Source organism: Schistocerca serialis, chromosome 4 (genome assembly GCF_023864345.2).
Source record: "Schistocerca serialis cubense isolate TAMUIC-IGC-003099 chromosome 4, iqSchSeri2.2, whole genome shotgun sequence".
Lineage (NCBI taxonomy): Eukaryota > Metazoa > Arthropoda > Insecta > Orthoptera > Acrididae > Schistocerca > Schistocerca serialis.
This window is the reverse complement of record NC_064641.1, coordinates 244927287-244939808: the sequence shown is the minus strand read 5'-3', so window position 1 is coordinate 244939808 and position 12522 is coordinate 244927287. Positions and strand designations below refer to the sequence as shown.

General features: G+C 42.6%; 1 protein-coding gene across 2 annotated transcripts in view; it reads left to right on the top strand.

Annotated features, from left to right (window-relative positions):
• Positions 1–12522, top strand: part of LOC126473641 (cationic amino acid transporter 4) — a 246156-nt gene that overhangs the window by 118074 nt on the left and 115560 nt on the right. For both annotated transcript variants that reach the window (XM_050100830.1, XM_050100829.1), the window contains one exon: positions 1805–1956. In XM_050100830.1, the coding sequence (XP_049956787.1) occupies positions 1815–1956 (142 nt within the window). In that variant the 5' untranslated portion in view covers positions 1805–1814. The remainder of the gene's footprint in view (positions 1–1804; positions 1957–12522) is intronic.

The window sequence follows — 12522 nt, the reverse complement described above, 5'->3', positions numbered from 1 at the left end:
GGTAGCTCAGTTGGTAGAGCACTTGCCCGCGAAAGGCAAAGGTCCCGAGTTCGAGTCTCGGTCCGGCACACAATTTTGATCTTCCAGGAAGTTTCAAAGATGATGTTCTTTACAGGAAATGCTCAATATGTCCACCATCATTCCTCAACAATAGCTGTAGTCGAGGAATAATGTTGTGAACAGCACTGTAAAGCATGTCCGGAGTTATGGTGAGGCACTGGCGTCGGATGTTGTCTTTCAGTATTCCTAGAGATGTCGGTCGATCACGATACACTTGCGACTTCAGGTAACCCCACAGCCAATAATCGCACGGCCTGAGGTCTGGGGACCTGGGAGGTCAATCATGATGAAAGTGGCGGCTGAGCACACGATCATCACCAAACGACGCGTGCAAGAGATTTTTCACGCGTCTAGCAATATGGGGTAGAGCGCCATCCTGCATAAACATGGTACGTTCCAGCAGGTGTTGATCAGCCAGGCTGAGGATGATGCGATTCTGTAACATATCGGCGTACCTCTCACCCGTCACGGTAGCAGTTGCAAAACCAGAATCACGCATTTCCTCGAAGAAAAAAGGCCCGATAACGGTAGATGTGGTAAATCCATCCCATACCGTGACTTTCTCGTCGTGCAATGGAGTTTCCACGACAGTTCTAGGATTTTCGGTAGCCCAAATTCTACAGTTGTGGGCGTTGACACACCCTCGGAGCGTGAAATGAGCTTCGTCGGTCCACAACACGTTACTCAACCAATCGTCATCTTCCGCCATCTTTTGAAACGCCCACACCGCAAATGCCCTCCGCTTCACTAAATCGCCAGGTAACAGTTCATGATGCCGATGGATTTTGTACGGATATCGGAGGGTACGCCTCAGTGCCAACCAAACAATAGTGTATGGAATTCCGGTGCGACGTGCGACTGCACGAGCGCTGACTTCCCCGTGCGTAGATGAACCCGCTACGCCGGCCGCGGTGGTCTAGCGGTTCTAGGCGCTCAGTCCGGAATCGCGCGACTGCTACGGTCGCAGGTTCGAATCCTGCCTCGGGCATGGATGTGTGTGATGTCCTTAGATTAGTTAGGTTTAAGTAGTTCTAAGTTCTAGGGGACTGATGACCACAGATGTTAAGTCCCGTAGTGCTCAGAGCCATTTGAACCCGCTACAGTCTCCACTTCTTCCTGAATTGTCTCAGCAGCATTACGCCTTGTGCTCGGTCGGCCACTACGGGGTCTATCGTCTAAACAACCCGTGGCTTCGAACTTGGAAATCATTCTCGCCACAGCTGCATTTGTCAACGGACCTTTACCCATTCGAATCCCCTTCCTATGGCGATAGGATCGTAACGCTGAACGAGCACATTCCCCATTCTGATAATACAGCTTCACTAAAAGCGCCTTTTCAGTTAACGTCACCCTGCTGCGACTGCTGGCGCATCTGATTTTCTCTGTCATTACAGCTCATTTTATACACAATGCGCAGTCATTGACGTTTTGCTGTCCAGCGCCATCTGTCGGACATTTTGTGAACTTTTTTTTGTTCTAATAAAACCCCATGTCATTCCAAGCACGTGTGTCAATTTTTACCTCTCTATCTACATTATTCCGTGGCTTATTAAGTTTTCAAATTTATACCAACTTTTTGATCACCCGGTATATTATATATATTAATGTGATGTTTTTCACCTTTAAAATTTCTAATGGTCTTTGCAGCAGCTGAAGCTCACTAGAGAAGAGAAATTAGAGACGTGGGACGGCAATGCATTGCACACCTCATGTAAGTCTGAAAACTACATGTGTTTGCCTACAGGCGAAGCAAGATGCCGAGCACGCGGAAGATGATCCTGCAGCATGTGATGACTGACGTGAGCACCAAGATGAACCGCACCAAGAAAATGGGCATGGACGTGCTGGAGACGCCGCTCAACCGCTGCCTCTCCACGCTGGACATCACCCTTCTGGGTGAGTACTGCTCAGCTTGCGCCACCCGAGTGTTAGGCTCAAATAATTTGTAGAGAAAAAAACATATTTCTAACTGGGAAGAAATAGCAAAAAATTCCAGAACATCCGATTATGGATGCTCCCTTCTCCTCCGCATACGTGATTAACCTTTCTTTTATCTGAAGATATTTTTCTTTTTTCTTCTTGGAGAGATATTTTGAATAAGACAAACATAAATCGACGACAAAGATAAAAGTAAATATTGTCTTTACGTTCAACAGTAGCCAATAAAGCAATGGTAAAGTAATGTATCATGCTACATATCGAACACATAACAGGAATTAGCAAACGTCATAGTATTTGGACAGTCCTGGCCGATTAAATCTGTGCACCAGACACGGACTCGAACTTGCGACCCTTTCCTGTCACGGGTGAATACTCTAACTACTGAGCTAGCTTTTATTTTTTGTTATATTTTTCTTTTCTTTCTGTTTTTGTAGTACTCACAGCAGGTTTTTATTATTTTCGAGCCGGCCGCTGGTGGCCGAGCGGTTCTAGGCGCTTCAGTCTGGAACCGCGCGATCGCTACGATCGCAGGTTCGAATCCTGCCTCGGGCGTGGATGTGTGTGATGTCCTTAGGTTAGTTAAGTTTAAGTAGTTCTAAGTTCTAGGGGTCTGATGACCTGAGATGATAAGTCCCATAGTGCTCAGAGCCATTTGAACCATTTGAGCCATTATTTTCGACCAATATTAACTGAAAAAAGAACAACCAAAACATCCTCTGACTCATCTTAATGCTTGATCTGGTTAAATAATTCCGCATTCAGCACATCAAAATACACAACTTCAGCACTCGAAAATAATGACATTTGAATAAGGATTTTACCAATTCCTGAACAAAATATTCTTACTGTACATCTCTTCAAATACTTTCTGCAGAAATAAGACCAAGTATCAAATAACCTTGTATTTTCCACGCAACCTCCCTCCTAAACATTTAACTGACGGCTCCAACAAAGGCACCAATACACAACAACCTACTTTTAGACCTGTAATCCATTGTCTTTCATATACAAAATGAAAACTTCTGTACAATTTATGTTTACAGTTTAGTTACTGTCCTTAAGATTGTTTTTATGAAACACCCCATTCCAGTTTTGACGTTCCTGTAATCCAACGGCATGCAGGTATGGAGCGTTACCTACTGAACACTTTCGCTGTTCGCAAAACTGAAATTCGATAGCAGAAAAAGGAAGAGAAGAAAAAATTGTGAGTGAACATGGACTTTGGGGAAGGAATGAAAGAGGAAGCCGGCTGGTACAGTTTTACACAGAGCATAATTTGATCTTCGCCAACATTTCGCTTAAGAATCATGAAAGAAGGTTATGTACGTGGAAGCGACCTGGGTACACTCGAAGGTTTCAGGCTGATTATATAGTGGTAGTACAGAGATTTCGGAAGCAGATTTTAAACTGTCAGACATTTCCACTGGCAGATGTGGACTCTGACCGCAATTAATTGGTTACGAACTGTATGTAAAAGCTGAAAAAATTGCAAAAAGGTAGAAAATTAAGGAGATGGAATCTAGATAAGGTGAAATAACGAGAAATTGTTGAGAGTTTCAAAGAGAGCACTAGGCAACGCTCGACTAGAAGGAGGGAAAAGAGTATAGTAGAAGACGAATTGGTCGCTTAGAGAGACCAAATAGTGATCACAGCAGAAAATCAAATAGGTAACAATAAAAGGACTAGTAGAAATCCTTGGATATCACAGGAGATACTGAATTTAATTTATGAAAGGATAAAATATAGCGCGGAGTGGCCGTGCGGTAAGAGGCGCCCTGTCACTGATTGCGCGGCCCCTCCCGCCGGAAGATCGAGTCCTCCCTCGGGCATGGGTGTGTGTGTGTGTTGCTCTTAGCAGAAGTTAGATTAAGTTAGTTTAAGTAGCGTATAAGTCTAGGGACTGTTGACCTCAGCAGTTTGGCCCCTCAGGAATTCACACACATTTTAACATTTGAACATTTGATACAATATAAAAATGCAGCCATGGAGCTGGCGAAAGAGAATACAAATGTCTAAAATATGAGACCGACAGGAAGTGCAAATCGGCTACGGAAGAATGGCCAGGGGACAAATGTAAGGATTTACAAGCATATTTCACTAGGGGAAAGGTAGATAATGCATACAAGAAAATTAAAGAGTATTTCGGAGAAAAGAGTAGCAGCTGCATGAAAATCAAGAGCTCGGATGGAAAACCAGTCCTAGGGAAAGATGGGAAAGTTGAAATATGGAAGAATTATATAGGAGGTCTACAGAAGGAAGATGAAGTAAGTATTACAGAAATGGAAGAGGATGTAGATGAAGATGAGGTGAGAGATACGATACTATGAGATTAACTTGACAGAGTACTGAAACACCTGAGTCGAAACGAGGCCCCAGGCCCTACTGACAGTCTTGGGAGAGCCAGCCGAGACAAAACTCTCCATCTGGAGCACAAGATGTATGAGACAAGTGAAATATCCTCAGAGTTCAAGAATAATGTAACAATTCTAATTCCAAAGGCAGCAGGTGCTGGCAGACGTGAATATTACCAAACAATCAGTCTAATAAGTCATGGTTGCGAAATACTAACCCGAGTTCCTTACATAAGAATGGAAAAATTGGTAGAAGTCGACCTCGGGAAACATCGTTTGTATTCCGAAGATGTATGAATACGCAATGCAATATTGACACTACGACTTATCTTAGAAGACAGGTTAAGGAAACGCAAACCTACGTTTATAGCATACGTAGACTTAGAGACAGCCTTTCACAATGTTGACTGAAATACTATCTTTAAAATTCTAAAGGTAGCAGTAGTAAAATACAGTGAGCGAAAGGCTATCTGCAACTTTTACAGTACACAGACGGCATTTATAAGAGTCGAGGAGCATGAAAGGAAAGCAGTGCTTGAGAAGGGACTGACACAGGGTTGTAACCCATCCCCGACGTTATTCAATCTGTATATTATGCAATCAGTAAAGCAAATCAAAGAAAAACTTGGAGTTTGAGTTAAAGTTCAGGGAGAAGAAATAAAAACTTCGATGTTTGCCGACGACATTATAATTCTGCCAGAGACAGCAAAGGACCGAGAAGAGAAGTTGAACAGAATGGACACTGCCTTGAAAGGAAAACACAAGATGAGCATCATCAAAAGCAAAATAAGGATAATGGGATGTAGTCAAATTAAATCAGATGATGCTGACGGAATTAAGATTACGAATGAGACATTAAAAGTAGTAGACGAGTTTTGCCGTTTGCGCAGCAAATAACTGTTATTACCGGAAACAGAATATAAAACATAGACAGGCAATGGCAAGAAAAACGCTTCTGACGAAGCGAAATTTGTTAATATCGAATATAGATTTAAGTATTTCGAAGTCTTTACTGAAGATATTTGAAGTGTAGCCATGTGTGGAAGTGAAACATGGACGACAGAGACTTTAGAGACGGAGAGAACAGAGAATTTTAAAATGTGGTGACATAGAAGAATATTGAAGATTTGTCTATCACGTAACTAATAAGAATGTACTGAATAGATTTGGAGGGACAAGAAATTTGTGGCACAACTTGACCAAACAAAGGGCTCAGTTGATAGGACACATTCTGAGACATTAAGGGATCACCAGTTTAGTGCTGCAGGGAACTGTGGAGGGCAAAAGTCTTAGTGGCAGACGAAGAGATGAATACAGTAAGCAGATTCAGAAAACTGTACACTGAAGCGCCAAAGCAACTGATATAGACATGAGTATTCAAATACAGTGATATGTAAAAAAGCAGAATACGGCGCTGCAGTTAGCAACGCCTATATAAGACAACAAATGTCCGGCGCAGTTGTTAGATCGGTCACTGCTACTATAATGGCAGGTTATCAACATTTAAGTGAGTTTGAACGTGGTGTTATAGGTCGGCGCACGAGCAATGGGTCACAGCATCTCCGAGGTAGCGATGAAGAGGGGATTTTCCCGTACGACCATTTCACGAGTGTATCTTGAATATCAGGAATCCGACAAAACATCAAATCTCCAAGACCGCTACGGACGGAAAAAGATCCTGCAAGAACGGGTCCAACGACGACAGAAGAGAATCGTTCAGTGTGACAGAAGTGCAACCATTCCGCAAATTGCTGCAGATTTCAATGCTGGGCCATCAACAAGTGTCAGCGTGCGAACCATTCAACGAAACATCATCGATATGGACATTCGGAGCCGAAGGCCCACTGGTGTACACTTGATGACTGCACGACACAAGGCTGTACGCCTCGCCTAGGCCTGTCAACACCGACATTAGACTGTTGATGACTGGAAACATGTTGCCTGATCGGACGAGTCTCGTTTCAGATTGTATCGAGCGGATGGACGTATATGGGTACGGAGACAACCTCATGAATCCATGTACACTACATGTCAACAGGGGACTGTTCAAGCTGGTAGAGACTCTGTAATGGTGTGGGGCGTGTGCAGTTGGAGTGATATGGGACCCCTGATACGTCTAGATACGACTCTGACAGGTGACACGTACGTAAGCATCCTGTCTGATCACCTGCATCCATTCATGTCCATTGTGCATTCTGATAGAGGTGGGCAGTTCCAGCAGGACAATGCGACAACCCAAACGTCCAGAATTGCTACAGAGTGGCTCCAGGAACACTTGTCTGAGTTTAAATATTTACGCTGGCCACCAAACTCCCATATGTGAACATTCTTGAACATATCAGGGGTGCCTTGCAATGTACTGTTCAGAGGAGATCTCCACCCCGTCGTACTCTTATAGATTTACGGACAGCCATGCAGGATTCATGGTGTCAATTCCCTCCAGCACTACTTCAGACATTGGACAAGTCCAGGACACGTCGTACTGCGGCACGTCTGCGTGCTCGCGGGGGCCCTACACGATATTAGGCAGATGTACCAGGTTCTTTGCCTCTTCAGGATGGGTTCCAGTAGTTATTCAGAGACGAAGAGTCTTACACAGAATAGAGTAGCGTGGTGAACTGCACTAAATCAGTCTTGGATCTGAAGACCACAACAACAAGAGGATTTAGGACAAACTTCCAATTCAAAATACCAGAAGCTATGTTGAATGGAAGCACATATCTTTCTAATCAGAAAGAACAGATTTTGCTTCTTTTTCGTTCTACGGATTTATACTCCATAGAATAAGGAATTGTATGGCATTATATAAAATTTATTTCACAGAATGAATGTAAGATGGATTCTTCGACTGCAAGACAGGTGGGGCGCTACGTAGCCTTGACAATATACAGGAACCTCTTACAAAAGAAATACCAGTATTCATACTACGATTGCTTTTGTTTGATAAAAACGCTAAAAGACTTCATACTAGTGGTTCAAGCAACTTTATCCAGGACAATGAACAAGAGCTTAAACGTGTGTCAAATTTGTGCATGAATGATCACTAACTTCGCTTACCTTCGTGTAACGCCTCAAGAAATTAAAAATTACACTCTATTAGCAGGAAAAGGTACTGAATTCATATAAACGTAATCCGTTCATACACACTTTTTCCCAAAAAGCATGCTGTGTATATAGAAATATGTAATACATTAATGAAATGAGCCGTCCGCCTTCGAATTCCGCATGAAATGATGAGGCGAAATTTCGCACCAAGTAGCTCATTACTTTGCTGTAACAATTAATAAAGCACTAACAGTTCATCTTGCAACTGCACCCTTTTTCTGGCATCTCACATTTGTGTTATCCCATATCTTATTTTACTGCAGTGAATCAGGAAAGGCTTTCTTTGCCACCGCTCAATACAATTTTACACGTCAAAAGTAAATTTAATTCTGAACAACGAAATAAGGGACGGTTCATATACACACAGGCACTCGACATGCACTCCACATACAATATCAGCTACTGTCCAAGCGCGACTTACACAGCTTCAGATCAGTGCACAATCCGCCACAGAGTGAAAATTCATTCTGGAAATATCCGACAGGTGGTGGCTAAACCTCGTCTCCGAAGTATCCATTCTTCCAGATGTGCCAGTCCAGCAAGATTCAATGCAGAACTTCCGTGAAGTGTGGAATGTAGGATATGAGGTAGTAGCAGAAGCAGAGCTGTGAGGGCAGTTCTTAAGTCTTGCTCGGGTAGCTCAGTCGGTAGAGCAGTTGCCCGCGAAAAGCGAGGGTCCTGGGTTTGAGTCCAAGTCTGGAACACAGTCTTAATCTGCCAGGAAGTTTCAGATCGGCGTACACTCCGCTGCAGAGTGAAGAGTCATACTGGAATCATAGAATACTAAATCTATACTAATATACATAATGATGAAAACAAAAACAAAAAAATTAATTTTAGGAAACGACAGCGCTCAACTACCGTTCCTGTATAAATAATTATCTGCTATCGGGACGGAGAAATTGCTTAGTTGATATATTTACCACCTTTTATTGGTGATTTTTTGTGATGTACAATAGAGTACACCGTTACTTGGACGAAGGGGACTGATTGCATAAAGGGACATAAATGTGCCATTTATATGTAGATGTTTTAAGCATCACGTCAAACAATTATCAATAATATTAAATTGAACAGTCAAGGAATACGTTTATACTCTGACGAAATTTGTCACGACTCACTAGCAGTGGGTTCCATTTTAAGGGTAATACAGGCATGCTGAGAAAGAACAGTAGGAAAAAAATTATTTACGTCTTCCTCTATTGTCTGAATGCTTGTAAGTAAAGAAGTAAAGACGAAGAAATGTTTCTAAAAGCAGATTTAAGTTTTTTTTCGCAACAATGATCATTTCATATATATTACGAGGGCATACCTGCAAAGTAAGGCCTCCGAATTTATTCTGTTCTCAACATCGGTTCGGTATTGTCATGCATTTTACTCGGTCGACTTTTCCGCTTCGTTGACGAAAGTTGCAATTCTTTGCCGCTAGACGGCTGCTAATTGTAGAGTGTAACACGACGGCGCGTAAAGAAACTATGTCGATGCGAGAGAAAGCTTTAGAAACAGCGCACATGAAGGGCTCTCTCCTTTAGCATGACAGTGTCAGACCACACACGAGCGCTGCGACATGTGCAACAGTCCGTCGCCTTGGGTTCCCTGTCATCGATCAGCCTCCATACAATCCCGGCTTGGACCATTAGATTTTAATCTCCTCCCAAAACTTCACTTTGATACTGATGAAGTCTGGCAAGCATAGGTGAGGTTTTGGGTCATATCAACAAACTGGTCTCTCGTTGGTAGAACTGTGTTCCTTGTCAGGGTGATTAAGTTGAGAAATAAATGTGTAGACATAAAGAATAAAAATGTAGAATGTTAATAACGTTTTTATTTTTAAAAAAGTTTTAAACGTTTTCATATTAAAAAATTCGGAGGCATTACTTTTCAGCTCGCCCTTGTACATTTACAGAAACACCTACAGGTTTACAAACCACTGCAAAGTGCATGGCATCGGCTACTTCCCATTGTACGGCGTATCCAGGTTTCTTCGCGTTGCATCACCGTGTGTGGCACAGAAACAATGATAGCATAAACCCACTCAAAGACAAAAGAAAAAAAACGGGGCACCACAAAAGAGTTAACCGAATGGGACAGAAATTGGTAGAATGATGTACTTGTACAGACAAACAAATGTTTACAATGTAAGTGTGCAGCGTTACAGCCTGGATCCGCGCGACCGCTACGGTCGCAGGTTCGAATCCTGCCTCGGGCATGGATGTTTATGATGTCCTTAGGTTAGTTAGGTTTAAGTAGTTCCAAGTTCTAGGGGACTGATGACCTCAGAAGTTAAGTCCCTTCGTGCTCAGAGCCATTTTTTTGTAAGTGTGCAGGCTTTCGTGGCCGTTGTCACTAAAGTTAAAATCTTCTAGGTTGTTAGGCCACGTCATATTTCCTCTAAAATAAGTGACGTTTCCACCCCTCTGCTGGGATCTTCTTCAGGATCTTCCGGTGTCCAATACTGCTAGAACATTGTCAGAGACCAGTGTCGTGTTCTCTTATAAAGGGGAGTTTTCCACGTTTGTGCTGGAAATTTTGTAGTATTGGTTAAAATTCTTTTGGCTATCGTCATAGGCTAATATTCCCGCGCTGATGCAGAAGAAGGGGCGTTAGTGGCTAAACTCTTGTGGATAATATTGGTGACCCATCGTCGTTGGATAGGAAGGAACTATTTCACACTTACACTGGAGAAGGGTTATTGATTGGAATTCCTCCTACTGCTATTGGTTGGCAGTCATCATTGGCTAGATGCGAAACGGACAGAGCAAGAGAGGGGAAATGTTTACCCAAAATATTGTTGTCCGCCGGGGTGACTTGCAGCGCGTTGTTTATGTTTATCGTACACCGCGGCCGCATATTCACTTCCTTGATGGCGGGGAGCCACGATGCCGCAAGCTATAGCCGCTCTCTCTATTGAAATTACATGAATTCTTGGAAATTTCAACTGCTTCTCGGACCATTCTTCTATAAATGTGTGTTTCTTTAACTAGCACACGTACGTTATTGGAATCGATTTCAGAGCCACAGTTCTCATGATATTCCGCTACTGCTGATTTTACACTTTGTTTTAGCCGCTTGTGCCGTTCGTGGTCTTTAATGCGTTCTTTAACAGTTCTTCCCGTTGCACCTATATACACTTCGCCGCAGCCACATGTTACTTGATAAACGCCTGCATTGTGGAGGCAATCAGGTGCATCCGACTTTCGCCGGAAAAAATCTTTTATTCTGTTCTGACTAAAGAAAGATGCCTGGATCACATATTCTGTAGAATTCTTCTTATGCGGTCAGTAACCCCAGAAACGAACGGTAACCTAACGGAGAAAGAAGGCGGTTCCTCGTCATTATTATTAGCGTGATTAATATTAATATAAGCCCTGTCGATTGAACAACTGTCATAACCATTTTCCTTCAATGTCTTCTTTAAAAAATCCAACTCAGATTCCAAGGTGTCGTCATCGCTGGCAAGGATGGCACGTGAAGACAAAGTGTTGAGCACTGCTTGCTTCTGGGCTGCATGGTGGTGCGAAGTGGCATCTAAATACCTGTTTGTGTTAGTCGGCTTTCTATACACTCTGTGACAGAGTGTTATCAGATCTTCTGTATACCAACAAATCTAGGAACAGGAGACCGACCTCACTTTCAACCTCCAAGGTAAATTTAATTTTTGGGTGAATTTCATTTTAAATGACTACAATTTCCAAAAAAAAATGGATGATTTATTCGAGAGAAAGAGCTTCACACATTGAGCAAGTCAGTAACGCATTGGTCCTCCTCTGGCCCTTTCGCAAGCAGTTATTTGGCTTGGCATTAATTGACAGAGTAGTTGGACGTCCTCCTGAGCGATATTAAGCCAAATTCTGTCCAACTGGCGCTTTAGTTCGTCAAAATCCTGAGGGGTTGGAGGGTCCCGCCAAAAACACTTCAAACGTTCTCAGTTTGTGAGAGATTCGACGACCTTTCTGGCCATCTTAGGATTTGACAAGCACAAAAACAAGCAGTAGAAACGCTCGTCGTACGCTAACGGGCATTATCTTGTTGAAATGTAAGCCTAGGATAACCTGCCGTGAAGGGCAACAAAACGGGGTATCGAATATCGTGGACGTACCGCTGTGCTGTAACGTTGCCGCGGATGACAACCAAAGAGGTCCTGCTACGTAAAGAAGTTTCATTCCAGACCATCACTCCTGGTTGTCAGACCGTATGGTGGGTGAGAGTCAGGCTGATATCCCACCACCGTCCAGGGTCATCTTCAGAAACGACTTTGTTGGTCATTGAGGCTCAGTTCGAAATGGGGCTCGTCAATGAAGACATTTCTACTCCAATCAAAGAGGTTCTAGATGAAGACGTGTCTCGAAACGTCCCGGACAGCGGTCATCTACTGTTTCAGATTTCTAAACGTTCAAATTAATCTTTGCATGACTTTGAAATCATATCAAGAACAGACAATTTCTGTGCAGACAGCTCAGTGGATAGTTCAACAGGTAGAGCACTTACCCACGAAAGACAAGGATCCTAGGTTCGAGTCAGTGCACACTCTGCTGCACAGTTAAATTTCATTCTGGAGCCTATGAGATTTACAGAGTGAATTTTCATTATGAAGTTTGGAAGTTAGGACAACAGATACTAGCCAAAGTGACACTGTGAGTACAGTTCTCAGTTGTGCTTGGATAACTCAGTTAGTAGAGCACTTGCCTGTGAAAGGCAAATGACCTAGTTTCGAGTTCCAGTTCGGCCCACAGTTTTCACATTAAGATTCATTCTGTTTACCAGGCATTGTTTCATAGGAACAGCTTCGGATAACTGTATCCGAGAGACAACTGAATCTTGTACTTCCTCATAATCAAGAAAAATTACAAACATAATTGTTGTTTTTTTTTTTTTTGGGAAGATCCAGTAAAAAATGTGAAATTTATTATTAGAGAGTCGGTACAGTATCAAAAATATAATTCAGTTAAAGTCAGTTCGTGAAAGATAGTTGAATATCTGCAATAAACAACAATAATGGCCGAACGCTCTTTAACTCACGATTTCCCAAGGAAATATCTATAAGTTCCATTTCAAAAGTCCATCT